This window comes from Sitophilus oryzae, unplaced genomic scaffold (genome assembly GCF_002938485.1).
Source record: "Sitophilus oryzae breed Bouriz unplaced genomic scaffold, Soryzae_2.0 scaffold_1499_pilon_pilon, whole genome shotgun sequence".
Lineage (NCBI taxonomy): Eukaryota > Metazoa > Arthropoda > Insecta > Coleoptera > Curculionidae > Sitophilus > Sitophilus oryzae.
Genome location: NW_022146168.1, coordinates 4,217,161 through 4,239,072, shown reverse-complemented (window position 1 = coordinate 4,239,072; position 21,912 = coordinate 4,217,161). Strand labels below are relative to the sequence as shown.

Genomic DNA, 21,912 nt, shown 5'->3' with positions numbered 1-21,912 from the left:
GAAAAATCGATTAAAATCGATCGATTTTTATCAAACGATCTTTTAGTAAAATCGATCTTTTTTTCAAAATCGAAGATCGATTTTATTTATACAGTTTAACAGGTTTATCTATTTGTTAGAATAAGAAGAAACTAAGAAACACTTTAGTGTTGCTTGAATATTTGTGTATAATGCATCCCTAATAAAACGCCATCTAGCAATGAATTGAAAATTAAGTGTAAGTGCTCGCTGCCGCATGCGCCGATGTGTGTTATGATCTTTAGTGTGTTCTGTGGTTATGATCACTTTGATCTGAGGTGTTAAATTTTTGTCGGTGATTCCTTTGTGATTCCCATATTTTTATATTTTAGATAACGTAGAATATTCTTTGATTTTAGCTTCTTCCCAACATGTTCCCAACCAACTGATATATCAAAATCACAGAATTTACTGGTACATTCTGTGTCAAAATCATCATAAGCATGCAAAAAGGCGAACAAAACAAAAGGCTATTTTAACACTGTCAAGTATTTTTAATTTCACAAGTATGTCTCGGTTTGTGGTTATTTCTGTTTTAGTTTAGGGTGACTGATTCAGTTTTTATTTTAATTGTGTTAATAAACGGTTTTACGATTTTTTCGTATCTAATATTTTTTTTATGATTATATCCTATTTTTATTATACCAGTATACAATATATTCACCTTCGAATATCGATATTTAATAAGATCGATCTTTTGTTGCCGATTTTTTTCTAGATCGATCTTAAATCGATTCAAAATATCGATTTATTTTATTTTTGGGACATCCCTATAAAAGATTTTACATTGACAGATGGCAGGATACAAAATCATATACATATGAATTATATGAATCCACCTATCCTTAGGTTTAGAAACCTCAAAGACTATCTATATCTATGATAAATCGCATTATAATAATAAAAAAATTATGATTATCAAATATTTTTCGAGGAATTTAGGTACAAATTTATCACGTTTATCACTGTTGATATTTCTTTAATAATTAAATGTAAATAAAAGCCCCGGTATTACCAAAGCCCCTATAATGTACCCCTTGAATGTACCGTAAGATCGAAAAAAAAACGGCGTCAGCGATGGCTATGAAATAAAGATAGCTGTCATTTTATATAGAAAATTATATAGGGATGTCACCGATCGTCATTTCAAGCCAACTGGACACCGATTTTTTTTTTCTTTCGATCATACGGTATAATCTTATAATATGCTTATAATATAATCTATTATGTTTTTAATATGAACACGGAAAAATAATGAGCGTCCAGAAACGATAAATGTCCAGGACAGCGTTTTTTAATTCAAATTACGCATGGACTTTTATTGTTTTTCCAATTTTTAATCAAAAGGTAGGTACCAAACGGTATAGCTTTGAAGACAGAAAATATTATGCATTAAAATCAAATTAGCAAAAAAATATAGTTTCTTTGTTTTCCCCGCGTGCTCTTCAATTTGAAAGATTTAATATATTATACATATCCATATTTTATAAGATTTTTAATCTAAAATATATAAAACTTAAATATGAGCAAATATTTTTAGGGGTGATCTTTGGGTGTGATATATTTCAGCCCCAGTTTGAAATAGCATTTTTTTCTGAAATTTTGCAAAACGTTGCAATAGTTTTTTTCCTGAAAAAAATGAAAATTTTGTATTCTTAGATCAATAATTTTTTTGTCAAATTTTCAGTTAAAAATATATCAATTAAACTCTGCTATTTTGGAGTTATTTGAAAAACGGCAAAGGGAAAGGATTATTCAATTTATCTTTCAAGATCTACCAGTCCTAAACATATACAGGGTGGCGCACCTCATTCGCCTCGGTTGATTATACGAAAACGGAAAGATGTAAAAACAAAATATTTTATGGGTATATGTTTTATGGGTATATGTATATGGGAAGGCAATGTGCATAATATAAAATTATTTTCCAATATACAGGGTGTGTCAGAACTAAGATCATTACCAAAGTTATATTTTTTCTTATGGAACACCCGGTGTTTTATTTCATTTTTGGATTCTTGGACATAAAATACGGCATTTATTATAAGGGTTTAATATGTCTAAAAGCTTTGGTTTTTGAGATGTTTAAAGATATTTAAATATGCATGCAATAATAAGAAAGTTTGTCAACACCTTGTACATTACTTTTCAGAATTGTACTTTAATTGAAACAGACTTATTTTAATTCTTGTGCTGCCTTTCAAGCCAGAGAAATAAACTTTACTAAAATAATTTATTGCATCCTTAAATGCATACAGGGGTATCAAAAATTGCTGGTCTATTTTAAGTATTTATTTTACATAAAAACTTTATTATTTCAAATGCAACACTATGTATTTTTTTAAATAAGTCAAAACAGATTTAAATGCTATTTCAAACTCTATTAGGGTTTCCTATACCTATCTGGCTCAGATTTTGAATAAAAAGCGATTTTTCAATAAAATTGTGATCAAGATGGTTGGTGTCACCATGACAATTTTCTACTGATACTTAGTAGCTGTTTTCAAAATCGACATTAGTTTATGCACTTTATTTTAATTTATAACAGGTTATTTTTATTTAATTTACCTACAGTAATATTAATAAGTAAGTATTTATTATTTTATCAAGAAAAATGAAGCAGTATCTTCTGGAGGAAGGAATGGATATGTTACTAGTGATTTTATTTTGTGAGGATAATTAATTCCTTGTTGGCCTGAAGGGTTTATGCTCAAAGATATTCAAATAGGAATTTTCTTGACAAGCGTTCCTTTGAAAAACTACTTTCCCTATTTCGCAGAGCTAATATTGTGGTATATGAAAAACCTATTAAGCAGAAACCTGTCGTTAGAAGTGAAGAAAATAAATTTGCCTTAATTGGTTCTTTTATAGAAAATCTAATATATTTACAAGTCATCGTAATATAAATCAAAGAACTACTTCTTTATTTTTCTTCATAAAATAATAAATACCTACTTACTTATTAAACTATTGTAGGTAAATTAAATAAAAGTAAACTGTTATAAATTTAAATAAAGTCCATAAACTAATGTCGATTTTGAAACTAGCTACTATAACAGTTACTAGCAAATTGCCACGGCGACATGCGACACCAGCCATCTTGATTATCATTTTATCGAAAAATTGCTTTTTATTCAAAACCTGAGCCGTATAGGTATAGGAAACCCTAATATAGTTTGAAAGAGGGTTTAAATCTGCTTCGACTTATTTTAAAAAATACCTAGTGTTGTATTTGAAATATCGAAGTTTTTAATATAAAATAAATATTTAAAATAGACCAGCAATTTTTGATACCCCTGTATACATTTAAGGAAGCAATAAAAGTTTTTAGAAAAGTTTATTTCTCTGGCTTCAAAGTCAGCACAAGAATTAACTCTAATAATGTACAGGGTGTATAAACTTTTTTATTATAGCATGCATATTTCTTTAAATATCTCAAAAACCAAAGCATTTAAACATAATAAACCCTTATAATAAATGCCTTATTGTATGCCCAAGAATCCAAAAATGATATAAAATACTCGGTGTTCCATAAGAAAAAATATAATTTTGGTATGGATCTTAGTTTGGACACACCCTGTGCATATGAAAATAATTTTATATAATACACATTGCTTCTCTACATATACCCATAAAATATTTTGTTTCTACATCTTTCCGTTTAATCAACCGAGGCGAATGAGGTGCGCCACCCTGTACTTGCACTTATTTAAGATTCACCCTGCATAAAGATAAAAACTAACAAATGTTATATTATTGCAGTATCTATTTTCCCATAAAATATAATCTAGTCAAATTAAATTGAAATATAACTAAGTATACTATAAATTATATTATTTAATCCTCTAAAACTTTAAATTAATTATCTTATTTGACACAGTGATAGGTGACTTTTTGAGAAAATATATTTATTACACAAATATTAGGTATCTAATATCATAGTTTAAGGAAAAAAGTAGTTGCACTCTCGCAAATATTTTCTGCCAGTTTTTGCAAGCTGTCGAATATCGGCAGGTTGCAAAGCGTTTCAGTTGAATTGCGTCCGTCGAGCTGCGAGGTTCGAGCGTTGCGTTCCAGCACAGAGACGGATTGATAAAAAATGAGTGCATTACTGTGTGCTGCTATTAATTGTAGTAGTAAAGGCCGGTTCTCATATACGCTTCATCGTGCTTTACTACGCTTGACTTCATCGAGCGTCAAAATGTCGCGTTAAAAAGTCTTTGTGTTTTCTTACGTAGCAGTTCTCATTTACGCTGCGCCTCGCTTGACTTCAACCGACTTGACGCCTCCAATTGTCGGAGAGCTTTCTTTCGCGCATTTGAAGTGCAGCGTTGCTCGATCAAGCGTGTTTAACGTTCTTGAGGTCCTATACAAGGTCGGAATCTGCTATTTTGTTTTGTGGATTTCTCTGCTGCTAATCCCAGTAACAAATTAAATTTCCCTGGAGACATTCTAAAATATTTATAAAATTTGTTTGCGTCTTCTATCGGTCGTTTAAAAAGCGTGTGAAATTCCACTTCTGACAGTCTAGCTTGGAAAATATCATGTACCCAATATTCACAGCGTTTTCTTTTTTTTTCCGTTGTTCGTAATCACACACTGGTGCTAGAACAAATGCTCCATCTGATGAAGAACTGTCAGAACTGCTCATACTAAACATTTCAATTCAGGTCGTCTTCGTAGCCACACTGCTGGTTTCACGTGAACTGACGCTCTGTTTTGAAGCTTATATGTAAATTCATCTCGGTAAATTGACGCTTTGTCGCGAAGCCAAGTCAAGTACAGTGAAGCGCGGCGAAGCGTATATGAAAACCGGCCTTAATTCAAAAAATTGTTCTTTGAATTTTTTTAGATTTCCATCGGATATAATCGGCAAGCTGATAGTAATTATCAATTAACACTTAATTATATTTGGTTATTTTAGAAGCTGAGATATTATGTAATTAGTTTTTTAGATATACAGGTTGTCTCAAATATGCGCATGAAAATATTTTTTGGTCAGGGGATTTGCCATAAAATTTTCATTCCAATAATAGTTTACAAGATAATTTATATAGATTTATTTTTGAAACAATTTTAGAGTAAATATTTTGTACATCTAAAGTCTCCGTAAATTATTCATATTTTTTAATTGAAAGAATTTTATAATAGCATAATCTCTTATAAATTTAGTGGACTGTATTTTTTATGTTTTTTATATTTATTTTTTATTATAAGTGGTCGTAATATAACAATATTCAAAATATTATAGACAAAATATTGAGTTTATATTTGAGGGAAGAAAAGTGCCACAGCTAGCTTTAAACCACCTTAAATATACAGGTTGGCCCATTAGTGCGAGGAAATCCAATATCGTCGTCGTTGTCGAAGATGTGAAAAAAGTTTTATTCATATGTTTCAAGGTTTATAAAGGGGCGTATCCTAAAATATTTTGTTATATACAAGGTGTCACAAAAAAGTTATGGTAAAGTTAGTTTTATTTTTTTTAAATTATTTTACATCATTCTATATACATTATTCTATTTCGCACTCATTTTACCGTTGAAAGAGGATTATTTCACTGGATAGCATAGCTGCTGTGTTGGAGCCTCATTTATTACGCACTCATTTCTGGGACACCCTGTATAGGGTATTTTTTATGGCGTCACCAAAATCGGAATACTTAAAATGGTATATCTCAATTTTTTTAAATGCCACATTCTGTATAGGTATTATTTTTCTGTCAAATGCAGAATTAAAAAGTGAACATTTTTTTATTTAAAGGGTTTCTAAATTTTTAACGGTTTCGCAGATATTCGCAGTATTATATTACATATGGCTCTTTAAACAGTAAATTTTTATCAAAGCCGCCTAATATGATCTTTGTCTGATATTTTATCGTTGGAAATCCCATATGTAATGAAATACAGAAAATATTTGCAAAAAGACTAAAAATTTAAGAACACTTTAAATACAAAAAATGTTTACCTTTTAATTCTACATCTGAAAGAAAAATAATATACAAGTTGTTGCATTTAAAAAAAAATGAGATACAATAGTTTAAATATTACGATTTTGGTGACGCCTTAAAAAATATCCTTTATACGATAAAGTAAATTTTTCTACACGAATTTATTCTGGTATCCTTTCTTATATTCTTATTTTTATTACTTTATTTATTCTTATATTCACTCTAGTTTTTTACCACCTTTCGTATATAATGTTTTTAACCAAAGTTTTAGTAAATAAGAAATAGAATGGCCACACCGCAGTGTGCTTTAAATAAAGACGGTGTACTATATGCAGAATTTTATGCCGAATCCAGTTATGTACAGAAAATTAAACTTGTTTTAAATAAAAAAAAGTTGTAGAAAATCTCCGAAATAGATAATAATATAAAAATATGTCATTATATATTTTTTCCGCATTTCTTCCAGTCAGGAGATTTTCAGATACAGAAGAATTTTTACCTACGCGAAATGTAAAAATATTCTGGTTTCAAGCAAGTTTTTACTCGATGATCAATTTTTTTATTTTATTTTATTGTGAACTCATAGTTTCCTAAATACATATCTGTGAAACTATGGCGAGTGCCACGGCTATACAGGTACGTCAGTGGTCACGGGAGGCGAGAACAAGGTCATATAAAGTGGCAGAAAAAGAACAAAGGATTTGACAAGGAGTAAAACTACTAGTTTCCTTATACTATGCTAATATTATATTCGCTTATATGTACTAAATATAAAATATATAAAAAAGTGTAAATATAAAATATAGTTAATGTAATACCACATGTATTCAGATCAGACATGTTTTAAAAATTAATTTATTTTTGTAGATGTTTAGATAACACTACACATAAAAAAATACCCAACCTATACAGGGTGTCCCAGAAATAAGTGCAAGTATTTCAAGGGGTGGTAGATCTCGTTAAAAGAAACATATTTTCTCTTTATCGTTTTTCAAATAAGTCCAAAATAACGGTTATTTTACTTTGAAAATTTCCAAACAAAAATGATTTTTTGCTCAAATTTTGAGAACCACTGGATCTTTTCTGGATTTTCTTTCTTGTAAATTTAATCTACTACCTATGTTGCCATATTATCAAGAAATTATATTTTTTAACTAAAAACTAAACAAAAATCCAATAAAAAATTTCAAAAAATTTCGAATCTACAAAAAAAAATTGTAAAAAAACCTCATAGGCGTGTTTCTGAGGTTGAACTGTACTACCAGTTAAAATACTTGCACTTATTTCTGGGACACCTTGTATACCTAAGCAGTAAGTAAGTACATACTGTATACCTAATCAAAAAAAAAACGGCGTCCATTTGGTTTGGAAATGACGATCGATGACATTCCCCATATATAAAAAATGACAGCGACATACATGTAAAATGACAGCGATCTTCATTTCATAGCCATCGCTGCCGCCGTTTTTTTTTCGATCATATTGTACTGTATGATTGAAAAAACGACGTCCAGTTGTCTGGGTAAATGACGATCGATGACATTTCCCATATAAATTTACATATTAAATGACAGCAATCTTCATTTCATAGCCATCGCTGACGCCGTTTTTTTTTCGATCATACGGTATTTATTTGTCTTCCTAACACACAGTGAGCAAAATGCATGGGATTATTACTATGATAACACTCGCTCGGCATCATAGTCAAATTTAAAAAATCTTTGACATTATTTAATAAAATTTCTGCTTTAAATTTTATATTGTATATGGACGTAAAGTATAGGATGTAATTCGTGTTTGTATGTAAATTACAGCACTCATTATGTAATATACTATGAAATAAAGGTATACTAAGGGCTGGCAAAGATTAGTCTTGGGTCGAGATTTCCGTATGTAAGAGTACAATGCGTTTATAATGTACTGAACAAAGAGAGGACAGTAAACACGTTGCCAAACGTATGAAATAAACCGAGAAACTGTGCACATCGCTAAGAGACGTGGAAGGGGATATAGCAGATTTGTCACAGTTGATCGGTCGACCCAAACAATACCTCTGTCAGTACTTAAAGTTCTAGGGAAAGGTGTACGTCATGCGTTCAGCTTCACGATTTAATTACGTCTCGTGATACTTAATTTGCTCATTTATTAACGAATCGTTGTAATTTTCCCTATAGCTTGATTTTTTTTAAGTGCAAGCTAGAAACACTTATTAGAACTCTGAATTCAAAAATCGATATCTCGAAATCTATTAGAAATAATAGATTGTAGTTTTTTCAAGAACTTTGTTAATATTTCTGCTGTATTTTCTTTGTAGACAGTATGTGAAAATCTTTATCAATAAAAAAATTACACGATTGCTGAAAATTGCTATGCTCTAAAAGTAAATGGATGGATTGTTTACAATTTTTGAATAGAAAAAACAACCTTATCGAATTTTTCTTATGTAAACATATTGTAAAATATCCGATCTTGAGAATAAAAAAAAGTTTCAATATCTAAAGTGGTTCTTGAGTTATGGCCTGTTATGTGTTAAAAAGTTCAGTTTTTAAATTATCGCGATTACTGACGTTTTCTTATAATTCCATTTCAGATGCTCAGAAACATGTCTAATGATTTTATCTAGTTATCTCTTGAAAAAAAAGTCTTTTAAAAATAAACGGTTTGCGATCGTGATTTTACTTGATAGGGAAAAGCGTATCGGCAACGCCACAACAGCACACCGTCGCGCGTCGCGTCGGTCGGTCGCATTTCTCTCACTCCGACTTAATAAAATCCCTATGCGATTTACTTCCATACATGTAAATGCCGACCCAAAAGTAACAGTTGCCAGCACGGTATATAAAAAAAATTGTGAGTGCACTATGTGCCCATATTTGAAGTGAAACCTCTTACTAATAGCACAGATTAGGTATCCTATAAGTATACAGATAAAAATCTTGTCCCTAATTCGTGGTACGAAAATTGTTTTTTATGACGATGAGCAAACGAGTAAATTTTCTTGTGCGCAAAAATAAACTCCCGTTTAAACAGCGTAATAAGTGGGCCGGGCAGGCGCTGTGCACAATTTTAGAGGCCATAAGTGGGCGTGCTTGTGCCCAAACTAGTAACCTAACTAGTGCGCGACTCCGAAAATCGGAACCACTAAATACAATGCTTTTGGCGATAATTTTATAATCTGTATAATCTGTGTTAATAGCAACAGCTATTAAATTGAAGGATTTGAAGGGAAAAGTGTAGTTTGAAATGTTGAAAAATAATAAATTAAAACAATTAATAATAATTTGATTCTCTTTCACAAAATTTGTATGAAAATATCAATATTTCTGATAAACAGGTGGACTGCTTACAAATACACGTCGCGTCACTACGTATTTCTAAGCTGTATGCTGTCCTTACCACTTTTCGTCTCGCGCTTTTGTGTCACGGCTTTGAATTTTTACTCTCAGCTCGCGTAAAGAAGTTTCGCTTTCACTTCAAACATATTGTTAAAATTGACTTTTCTTTAGAATCCCAGACATCCATCCATAAATATTCTAATTTAACAAATATTCACTAAAGGCTTATTAAGCATAAGTTTTGATTTAAAATTATTCTTTTTGCTGTCTTTTTTGTTCACAGTTTTATTCGTTGGTCCCAGTGGTATTATTCTAATATCATCTAAAGTCTTGTAGAAATTCAATACATCTGGATTTGCCCACACTTGGCTTGACCTAATAAATAAAAATTAGAGTAAAAACATTAAAAATAATCACATCCCTTACTTAAAGTCCAACACTCTAAGTGTATCTAAACTCTGAGCTCTGCTTAATGCAACGTATGCTTGGCCTGCTTCAAAAACTCTTCCCAAAGACATTTCGACGCAGTCTAGTGTTAAACCTTGGGATTTGTGTATGGAAAACGCCCAGGCTAGCTTTAAAGGTACTTGTTTCCTTGTGATAGAACCTCCGCCTTTAATTTTAACCAATTGATTATTTCATTTACTTAATTAAAAAAAGAACCATTTCATTTTTGTACCTGCAGTTTTAATCGTCCATTTTTCATGTTTTGCAACATATTCTTTTTTATTCCTAAACTGTACTACTGGAAGTCCTTCTCTAAAACCTGTTACCACACCTCTAGCACCATTGACTAAACCAACTGATATATTAATGTTTTTCAACAGCATTACCTAAAAACGCTGTAAGTTAAGCTTGTCTCGCACTTGTGCAAAGCGGGCAGTAAAACCGTGCATTGTATTAACTGTATGTCAGCGGCGTAGCATGGTGTCAATACAAGGTGCTGTAATAAGTAACTGCATTTAACATTTTACCAACATAATAAGGGCTCAAACACACTGACGACCAGGTCGCACCGGCCAGGCCGCACCTACCTCTAAAACCATAAATCTAATGATATAGCGCACACTAACGTCCTGGCCGGCTTGTTGCCGGTTTTCTTCCAAATTAATATTTTTTCAGAAGAAAATCCCCCAAATTCAAGGCACAATATTTTATTTTCTGTAAGATATAGTGTTTTAGTGTAGTTTTTGCACACGTGCAGAAAATCCAAAGAAATACTATACAGACTGGATCAAAGGTAAACTTAAATCTAATCCCTTTTTTTAATCAAGGGTCGATTCTAGTAAAAACTCAAAACATTTTTATATGACATAGGTACCTACTCTATTTATGGTTGGTATGATACCTGTTATTATACCTTTGAGTTTCGATTTTTAAAAAATAAAAAAAATATTTAAAGTTTTTCTACAACCACTTGTTTTTTTTTATTAAATTAGTTTTTTTAGTTGTATTGTAGTCATGTACAAGGAGGACAACTGTATTTTAAATATGATATTTAATTTAACGTTTTTCAAACAGGGTTCATTAGACTATATTTCTACTAGGTACATTATTTTGAAAAAAAAATTAAGAAAGTAACTTAAACATTCATAAAAATAGAAGTAATTATACTGTTGTAGATTCTTCGTTATATTGTAAACATTGAAATAACTGGAAGCTAAACTTTCTACCTGCTTATATTTAGAGCCAATGTTTGACGATCTTTTTTTACGATGGCCCTAATATGTTTACTTCTAAAGTCGGTAAGGGCGCCATATCAGTAGAAAAAAGAAACAGAATATCTCCCTTTTTGTCGGTCGCGCGTACACAATGCTTTTTATTTGTTGTAAATAGCAACTTCGCTTTTTAGTTAACTCGGATATTTTAACATTTCTGAAACAATATTTTCTAATTGGTAAAACGTAAAAAATCGTTAGATTTGACAACTCTGTTGAAACTGGTCGTTCATCTGGCCGCAGCTAAAAAGGCAATACATCCGGCCAGCCGACGGCCAGGTCGTTGCGACCTGGTCGTCAGTGAGTTCGAGCCCTAAAGTTTTTTTTCTTTTTTTTTATTAAAGTCTTTAATTTTCAAGTTATAAAAATAATATAATAATAGCTCCCGTATATAGCGTTTAACGCCTTGGGAATAGCAAGGTACAGCTTGCCATGTAGTGGAGTAAAATTACTGAGAAAAGTCGCTTCCTTCTCGAAAAACATTTTTTGAAGGTATAACCACATAAAATCGTTATGAAATGATCGGTTAGGGCTTTGTGCATGTGAAATGACTAATTACGACCTTTTTGGAGGGGTCAGAAATTTTTTATCCCGGAAAAAGTCAAAAATCTGTCAAAAATTTATAACCATGTTTTTTTACCTTTCCTACGCGATAACTCTAACTAAACTAATCAACTTATTTGCATACTCTTTTTTTTAATCGATTGAGGACACATAGACGGTCCTAGCTGAAGTAATTAAAGTTCCATAGTGAGTGTATTTTTTTGGGGAAAATGGATTAAACTTCAAACATTAACTTTATTGTATCATGATTTTCGGTAAACGAGAAACTTTCTTATTTGAAGGAATTTTTACATAGTATCTGCGTATGAAATAAAGAAAAAATATTGAAAAAGTTTTTAAAACTTGTTACAACCTTCTATTACTAATAGTTTTATAGTTATACTGATTTAAAGTTATCAGTATCCCGTGCGCGCGCTGTAGTTAGAGTCGCCGCGCTATATACCGCCCGGCTGCATCACGTTGTACGGCGCGGCGTGCTAGATGTGGCATTAATTTATGTTTTAGAGTAAATGTAGAAAATTCTTTATAAGTAATTATTTAATATCTGAGTGGCACATATGTAGGTGTCGATTTAATATGACATATTATTGTAATATTTTTTTATGAAAACATGATTACATTATTTTTATTACATAATAAGGACATATCCTGAAGTTTGCATAGGATTAAAACTCTTTTATTAAACTACGAATTTCTTCTTTTAATATAGTATGTAGGTGTTATCATTTGTGTTTTCTGATTTTACTCTTATACCACTTACATAAAGATTTAAACAAAAACCTAAATAGAGCATCGGCAACTAAAGTTAGTCCTCGAATAGCCCTGGAATATTATTTTTCATCCTACATAACTTTGCAAGTATTTTCGACGTAATTATCTGTTTCCGTTAAAATGGCAAAAAGGCCTCCATCTCAAAAAAAAATATATCCAATACTGACAAAAAACGCCGGATTAAGGTGCATTCCGCGTAGCATAAATGTTAATTTCCCATGTAATAATTTAGGATTATTCCGTAATATTTCGTGAGCTTTTGTATAAATGACCAAGTGTGCTGTTATATAAATATGGTTTTGTTTTAAAGTTTGAGCTAAATCTACTAATCTTACCATCGAAGTATATATGGTATCACATTCGGTAGGTGGATTGTTTATAAATGGCAAGTATAATATTTTGGAAACAAAAATTTCGTTGTCAACTAAAGTGTTGTTAAAATCAGTTCAGTTTAAAAAGTTACTTTTGCCATGCTAGATTACTTACTACTTGCCACCCTAGATTCTTTTTTAGATTTTTCTCTTCTTCAAATCTTTTTTTAGATTCTTTTCTATCCAACGTTATAGATTTTAATGAAGGATGTTAGGCTAGATAATATTTATTTGATCTCTAACTATAACAAAGTATTGTTACAAATCCTAACAAGCATGGAGCATTGTTAAAATTGAATTAACTTGAGCCTAAAAACCAATAATACTTAATTATGTATATGACTACAGTTGAATAAAAAGATATGCATATGTATGTATATCGCAATTAATATTAAATAAATATTTACTATAAAAATAAATATACTTTCAATTAAAATGCAAAAAAATTACTAAAAGTAATTTTAACGTAGAATTAGAAATTAAAATATATGTGATTCACATGTATTTAATAGAATTTATAACATTTCACATGATATGAAATATGTTTGAATGAATTGCTATCTATAACACAAAAACCATAATTACCTATTTAAAAAAAACACACAAGGAAAGCACAACATTTTTATCACAAACAATAAAAGCTGGAAGAGATATTATAAAAATACTAATTTATGTCAGTGAAAAATTCATCCAGTGTATAGTATGCTTCAGAGATAAAATACCCAATCATACAATACGAAATCGAACAGGAGTAAGAGATGCGGTGATATCTGTCTTACATCTTAAATGGAATTGGGCAGGACATGTGGCTAGGATGACAGATGGACGGTGGACAAAGAGACTTGTGGAATGGAGACCGAGACACGAGGCCTATAGAAGCAGAGGACGACCTCCTAGTCGATGGACAGATGGCATTAAGAGGGTGGCTGGAAACTGGATTCAAGTGGCACAAAATAGAAGGAAATAGCTAGAGTTAAGGGAGGCTTTTGTTCAGCAGTGGACGCTATAAGCTAAATGATGATGATGATGATGATAGTATGCTTTCTTAATTAAAAATGTAGTTAATTTAGCCTTGATTTGTTTGAGATTATATAAACAATCGTTGTGGTATTTAGCATCATATTGTTGCGAGCCGGTGTGGACTCGACCTAACCTCACAATATGGCCCGCCCTCGGATGACCTTAACATCGCATAGACACCGCAATGATTCATTCGTTCGAGAAGAAACGAGACCCACTAGAATGGACTCGTACATACGAGAACATTCGAAAACCTTCTCTATGCGCCTAACGATCTTTGGACTATTCTAGATTTCTTTTACCTGTCGGTATAAAAGCCGGCGGCAGTGGCCTAGAGAGGGCAGTTAAAAATATACAGTTGACGCGCTAAAATTCAAAATAAATTCTTAGTTATAAATCGTTTGTAAATAGTTCTATAAGTCTTTTATCGTTATTGTTTTTGTTAATTAGTGTTAAATAAATAGTGTTTAAATAAATTGTGACTTTCTATCCACACGGAACCGACGAAAAAACGTAACAATTGGTGTCAAGTGTGGCGTGTGTGATAGACTGAAGAATAAAAAAGACTGACCATGGCTCTGAAAAAATTGTTGAAAGACTTGAAAGTGTCCGAACTGAAATGCATATTGGAAGAGAGAGAGTGCGAGACAGATGGAAAGAAAAGCATTTTGCAAGCCAGACTGAGAGACGTTTTGGTGGAGGAAGGTGAGGATCCTGAAACATTTTGCTTTGACCTGGAAGGTGACCTTGACTCGTCATTGAAAATTTTACAAGACAATTTAAACGACAACTTGAACAATTTGAATAGTAAAATGATTAACTTGGAAGTTAATTTAGAAGAGAAAATCAGTGATAAAATTAATATTTTGGAAGATAAGATCGCAGAAAATTCTAAAGACATACAGGCCAGCTTTAATAATAAAATACTTAATTTAGAAGAAAAGATAACAGAAAATTCCAGGAATTAGAAGAAAAGATTATAGAGAATTCTACGGAGCTACAAGACAAAATAACACAAATTGAGGACGAGGTAAATAAAAAATCGAAATTTTAAAACAAGAAATAGAAAAGGCCAATTCACCAAAATGTCAAGAAACATCGGAGGCACCGAAACTAGTCGAAAATAAGTATATCTCAAAGTCAGTTATTAAGCCTCCACAGTTTGACGGAAAAACCGCTTGGGCCAATTATTTTGCCAGTTTGAGGCCGCTGAGAGCGAACGGATGGACAATCGCTGAAAAGGCTACCGCTTTGACTGTCGCACTGCGAGGAGATGCGACTGATATTCTGCAGACATTGTCACCATCGGAACAGGGAGATTATCAGCAATTGGTACGACATTTAGAAATGAGGTACGGCCAAGCTCATTTGGAACATGTCTATCATTCCCAGCTAAAAAATCGCATTCAAAAGTCAAATGAGTCTCTGCAGGAGTTTGAAGCCGACGTAGCCCGCCTCGTTCGCCTTGCGTACCCTGCTATGCCCGAAAATGTTATGGAGCGCTTAACAGTACAGGCTTTTATTGATGGTTTACGTGACAACGAGACAAGGCAAACACTTCTTTTAGCTCATCCAACGCATTTGGGAGATGCCCTAGCACGTGCCCTGGAATTTGAGGCCGCGAAAGAATGCTCTAGGTCTCTAGGATTTGTACGGGCTGTTGAGGAGAGTTCCGACGATTCCAAAGTGGAAAGGATTGTGCGGAAAGTACTGGATCAGTATATGAGCAAGAAGGGGGGACCGATTCGCTGTTGGAATTGCGGACAGATGGGAAATCGTTACAAAGAAGAGAAAGAAGTGAAAGTCTTAAGGACGACTGTGGTTGGTGATAGTTGGCAAACCGAAGATCTTGCAAATGACCAAATCAGTGATCCAGAGTTGGGCTTGGTGATTAACTGGAAAAACGCGGACCAGAGACCAACGTGGGAGGAAGTTTGCAGATATTCGCCGAACGTGAAGTCGTACTGGTCCCAGTGGAATTCATTGGTATAGATAACGGATTACTTCGCCGTGTGATTGAGAGACCAGAGGGACAAGAAGAGAGAAGGCAGATCGTCATTCCAAAGAAGAGGGTCCCGGAAGTCTTGGCGGAAGTTCACAATGGAACCAGCGGTGGACATCTTGGTGTTACCAAGACACTTGGCAAGCTGCGTGAACGGTTCTACTGGGTGAACTGCAAAGAAGATGTGAGGGCCTGGTGTAAGAAATGTGACATTTGCGCAGCCATTAATGGGCCACAAAAGCGTGGTAAAGCCCCTATGCGCCAGTACAATGTTGGTAGTCCCTTCGAACGAATAGCGATCGACGTGGCTGGTCCTTTCCCGGAGACGAACGATGGCAACAAATACATTGTGGTAGTAATGGATTACTTCAGCAAATGGGTCGAGGCCTACGCGTTGCCAAATCAAGAAGCGTCCACGATTGCTGATGCCCTTGTTAAAGAATGGATCTGCAGGTTTGGTGTTCCCATGGAGCTTCATTCAGATCAGGGAAGAAACTTTGAGTCCAATCTGTTCCAAGGCGTCTGTGAAGTCCTGAACATCCGCAAGACCAGGACGACTGCTCTACATCCACAATCCGATGGGATGGTTGAACGCATGAACAGAACTATCAACCGTTATCTGGCCAAAGTAGTCTCTGACCACCAAAGAGACTGGGACAAATTTCTTCACCTGTTCCTGTTGGCCTACCGTTCATCCGTCCAAGAATCTACAGGGCAAACTCCAGCCAGCATCGTTATGGGACGGGAAGTGCGCCTACCCTGTGATCTGAAATTTGGTTGCCGACCGGGAGAAGAAGTCGCCGGAGAAGATTATGTCCACACACTACGTCAAAGGATGGACGACATTCATCAGAGAGTCCGCCTAAATATTCAAAGTGCTAGTGACCGAATGAAGGAACACTACGACATTCAAGCTGAGCATGGAGGATACCAACCAGGGAAGTTGGTGTGGCTATATAACCCGCAGAGACGTCGTGGGTTATCTCCGAAGCTACAATCCTCGTGGGAAGGGCCATACGAAGTCATGGATAGAATTAATGACGTCGTATACCGTATCAGAAAATTGCCAAAAGGAAAACCGAGGGTAGTCCATTTCAACCGTTTGAGCCCCTACCAAGGCGAAATAGAAGATCGTGCTGGGACCGTGAGAACCTGCAGCTTTGATCCCCCTGATTCGGAGATGTCCTTTGACGATTTCATGGCCCGATACAACAGCAGTGAGAAGGCTCGCTATGGTGTAACCAAAGAAGATCAACGAGACCTCTTTTCCGTGCCTCCTGATTATTCGCTCGCTCATTGTGTGGCTCGAGATTTGCGGATGTCCAGAGGAATCGCTGCGACGTTCAATGAGAAGTTTGGGCGTGTCGGAGAACTACGCCGACAGGATCCAGAGGTTGGAAGCGTCTTGAGGCTAACCGACAATGCACATGGTCAAGCAAGGCACATCTTCTACCTGGTCACCAAGGAATGGTCCCCGAGTAAGCCGACTTATCTCAATCTATGGAAGACCCTGATTGAACTGAGAGAAGCCCTGCTAAACAACAACATTGCACGATTAGCCATTCCGAAGCTGGCGTGTGGACTCGATGGTTTGAGTTGGCGTACAATCCGGAACATGATTGAAGTCTTGTTCAGATTTACGGGAATCGAGATCCTCGTTTGCTGCTACAACCCAAAGCTGAGATCGGGAGAGAAAACTGTAGACTGCTATTTCTACCAGACTTCGCAATGTACCAGGGGCCAGCTTTGCAAATACCTTCATTCACCGTATAATCTCGGGACGAGCATGTGCCTAAGAAGGGGGCAGTGTTGCGAGCCGGTGTGGACTCGACCTAACCTCACAATATGGCCCGCCCTCGGATGACCTTAACATCGCATAGACACCGCAATGATTCATTCGTTCGAGAAGAAGCGAGACCCACTAGAATGGACTCGTACATACGAGAACATTCGAAAACCTTCTCTATGCGCCTAACGATCTTTGGACTATTCTAGATTTCTTTTACCTGTCGGTATAAAAGCCGGCGGCAGTGGCCTAGAGAGGGCAGTTATAAATATACAGTTGACGCGCTAAAATTCAAAATAAATTCTTAGTTATAAATCGTTTGTAAATAGTTCTATAAGTTTTTTATCGTTATTATTTTTGTTAATTAGTGTTAAATAAATAGTGTTTAAATAAATTGTGACTTTCTATCCACACGGAACCGACGAAAAACGTAACAATATACAAATAAATCGTCATATCCAGAAAGCTTTGCGTGCCTACATATAAAGGCGGATTCTGACGACTCGTATACTTAGCAAGTACGCCAATATTTGCCTACTTGGCAAGTATACTATCTTTGTAAACAACATTTTTTTGCAACAAGCTTAGAAGTTAATTTGTAATGTTTGCCATTTTTCGTATTTTATCATATATCAAACACATTATTATAATATCAAAATCTCATATTTAACTAGTTTTCTTTTTATTAATATAATATATTAATAATTAATAATTGTTAATATAATATATTAACAATTATTAATTAATATATTAAACCAAAAATAGATAATATCACCTTTTTGGCTTAATAGTCACAGCAACATCATCTTGCCTTTTTTCCGCAGCATTTATGATAGTTTTTAGGTCTCGTATAGTAAGATTTTTAATAAAAAAACTTATCATTTTCGTTAATAGTTTTTCTGCAAATTAAACAGTCCATAACTAAATAATTTATAACGTACGTTTACTGAATTTCAAACTGCAGGTACAATGCACATAATCAGAAATAGGCTTACGGAACTTCGTCTCGGGGCGAGGCCCGAACGGTCTCGCGCGCGGCCTATTCGTAAATTTAATTTAGGATAACTAGAAAAGTATTAGCAATAGAAGATTGTACCAAGTTTTAAAAACTTTTTCAATAGTTCAATTTTTTACTTCATTTCATACACAGATACTATGTAAAAATTCCTTCAAATAAAAAAGTTTCTCGCTCACCGAAAATCATGATACAATAAAGTTAATGTTTGAAGTTTAATCCATTTTCCAAAAGAAAATACACTCACTATGGAACAATTACTTCAGCTATAACCGCCTATGTGTTCTCAATCGATTAAAAAAAGAGTATGTGAATAAGTTGATTAGTTTAGGAGTTATCGCGTATGAAAGGTAAAAAAACAGTTATAAATTTTTGACAGATTTTTGGGATTTTCCAAGATAAAAAATTTCTGACCCCCCCAAAAAGGTCGTAATTAGTCATTTCACATGCACAAAGTCCTAACTGATAATCCTGCATAGATATGATGTAGTTATACCTCCAAAAAATATTTTTACACATTTTCATATCGTTTTTACTCGACTAATGCTAGAGCCGTTCGGTACACAAGGAAGGCAATGTGGCTAGCACTACGCTTCAACCGCCTATTATTACCTCAGGATAGTGAATCCCAAGTACCTACTCATCTAAGGCTGAGTCGACCTAGGTACCCAAGGTTGATTGATGAAATGCTGGCTGTAGGATTCGAACCCACAACCTTTAGATTGTTAGACGAGAGCAGTACCTCTACGCCACCGGGCACCCTATAAAAATAAAATATACAAAAAATGTAACAGTTTAAAAAAATAATGAAACCAATTTAAAAATATGAACTAAATTTAGATAAAAAAAACAAAACTATAGGGAAATTGGAACAACTTTTTGTATATTTGTGAAAACTTTTATTAAATTTTCTTTAAATGAAGGAGCAGAACGCATACTCTCTAGTAATGAACTTTCAATGTTCATTATAAATTATTGTAGCCAGTAGTATTCCATACATTTTTCTCCTTGGAAAATGGTAGACAAGGCCAACAAAAAGGTTTACTAAGTGCCTTACAACCACATAATCAGTGTTCACTTTTATAAACATTTTCACTAAAATGACCAACACACAATTTTAATTTAGTATTAATATTCAAAATTTGCTTTGGAGGTCCTTCTTCAATAGCTTTTAATTGGTCATCGCAAGGCGCGACTATATTTTTATTTTATACCAAGACGTGTTTCACAAACCGCATCACCAACTGACTAAAATAGCGAACGGGAGACGTAATCGCGGCCGGAAATTTCGCTGAACCCGGCTCGCGATCGGAGGCGTTCAAGATGTAATGAGAACAGTCGCATCATCGCGCTGTTGATGTTTTTATTTTTAGCATTTAGCGTAGGTCTTGGCGTTATCTATAAAGCTCAACCAATACGCTTATAATACATACAATTAATCAAATGTACAGTTTTTAATGGCGCCGCGCATCACACAAGTTCGTGACAAGCTAGAGTAAGTTATTAATTATACATTTCCTTACCTGTGCCCCAATTTTTAATTCCAGTTTGCCAGGAACAGGAGTTTGTTGATTCAGTTGTTTTGTGGATCCAGGCGCAGGGTCCTGTGCTTCAAACAACTTTGAATCTCCATCTAAATCTTTAAGCTTAGATTCATTTATAATATCAGCATCAGCTGTATGGGTACAGAGTCTTGTTGCTAGAATACCATCCTTTTCAATTTTCTGATTCGAAGTATTGGTTAAAATATCTATAACATCATCATCTACTTTACCTAAAAGAATTTTTTCTCTAATATTTGTACAGGCTTACATAAAATTACATAAATATCATCAATATTTGAAGCAAATATATACCAAATCGAATTTTATTTAAAATCCTTATGAATTTGTAATCGTTTTGTCTATGCACATTCTTCAACTCATAGGTGTTTAACATGCAATTTTGCCAAGCTTTTGTTTGAAAACAAAACCTTGGTGATGCTTTCTTTTGTCCCGGAACTGATTTCGATACAGGTGGCAATTGGAAAAAATCTCCACAAAGAATCAGTTGGATCCCTCCAAATGGTTTATCATTTCTTCTTACCTTTCGTGCTACCTAAAAATAATTTTCATTACAAGAAAGGAATTAAAACTACTGTAACTATTCACCTCTTCAATTTTTTCAAAATATAAGCCATCAACCATAGATATTTCATCTATAATAAGATGTTTACATTTTCTCCATATACTAACAGTAAGTGGTTTTGAGGCCAACTCAAAACACCTTTCCAGGGTAGCATCACCACCGCCAATACCAGCAAACTGATGAAGTGTAATTCCTCCAATGTGACAAGCAGCTACACCTAAATATATGGTTAAGATAGGTGTATGTTCAAAAAGTCATGAATTACCTGTGGAAGCAGTAGCAACAGTAACATCAGGAGGCAAAGCCCCTATTATTCTCTTCAATAAGTAACTCTTTCCAGTTCCAGCACTACCCGTGAAAAATACATTACGACCAGATAAACAAGCATCCATAACATCTTTCTGTTCAATATCTAGTGGTTCATTTGGTAATGGAGAATTTGAATACAGTTTTTTGGCTGCTGGAGCTTTGTCAGTACTTATCCTTTAATTTTTTTATGTAAAATTAACAATACTGTTTTAAATAAGTATATTAACTAAAACAATATAATCCTACCTTTCAAATTTCCTCTTTTTTCCAGCCAGGGGAGATGGAGTTGTGTCTGTTGATTTACAGGCTTTTTTGGCTGCCTTCTCCATCTCAAGATTAGTAATAGGAGAAATTTCTTCATACTGATTAGGCTTATGTGTCAGAAGTTGGGTACGAAGTGACTTATTTGAATTCTGAATGGATGTTTCTCCAGTCATCTTAACAAACATTGTTCTACAATTTCAAATAAAAGAAATTAAATTTCTGAAAATAAGTATACAAAAATCAGATATACCTTAAAAAAGATAGCAACTGTCCAGGAGGAGCATTAGATAAATATAAGGTTGCATTTTCTTCCAAGAACTTGATTGATGCTTTTCCTTCATTCATGAATTTTTTATGTACATTAATACCTTTCAATTTTAATTTCACCGGTGATACTTTCTCAGCAACTATTTCAATAAATATATCGCGTGCACCATTTCGAATCAGCCTTAAATTAGTTTTCCTAGTTGAAAATTTCTTTTGAATAACACCCTGTTTGTTCACCCATTCTATATTAACTTCACATGACAGAAATGCTTCGTTATCCATTTTTATACTAATTTAAATACTATTATATACGTATAAATATATTAATTTTATAATATTTTATTCAAAATTAATACACAAATCATATTTTAGTTTTTATTCAAAATTTTCAAACT

The 21,912-nt window shown here is 33.8% G+C and overlaps 1 protein-coding gene across 1 annotated transcript; it reads right to left on the bottom strand.

Moving 5' to 3' along the window:
* Nucleotides 1-9,242: 9,242 nt before the first annotated feature.
* Nucleotides 9,243-21,887, bottom strand: LOC115877862 (ATP-dependent DNA helicase PIF1). The gene is made up of 9 exons (XM_030894204.1): nucleotides 21,501-21,887; nucleotides 21,233-21,439; nucleotides 20,943-21,160; nucleotides 20,701-20,894; nucleotides 20,407-20,647; nucleotides 20,074-20,324; nucleotides 9,983-10,136; nucleotides 9,730-9,916; nucleotides 9,243-9,678 (listed from the first exon to the last, which is right to left on the bottom strand). Exons 1-9 carry the CDS (start codon nucleotides 21,797-21,799, stop codon nucleotides 9,507-9,509), a joined length of 1,923 nt encoding a protein of 640 aa, XP_030750064.1. The 5' UTR covers nucleotides 21,800-21,887; the 3' UTR covers nucleotides 9,243-9,506.
* Between the last annotated feature and the right edge of the window lie 25 nt (nucleotides 21,888-21,912).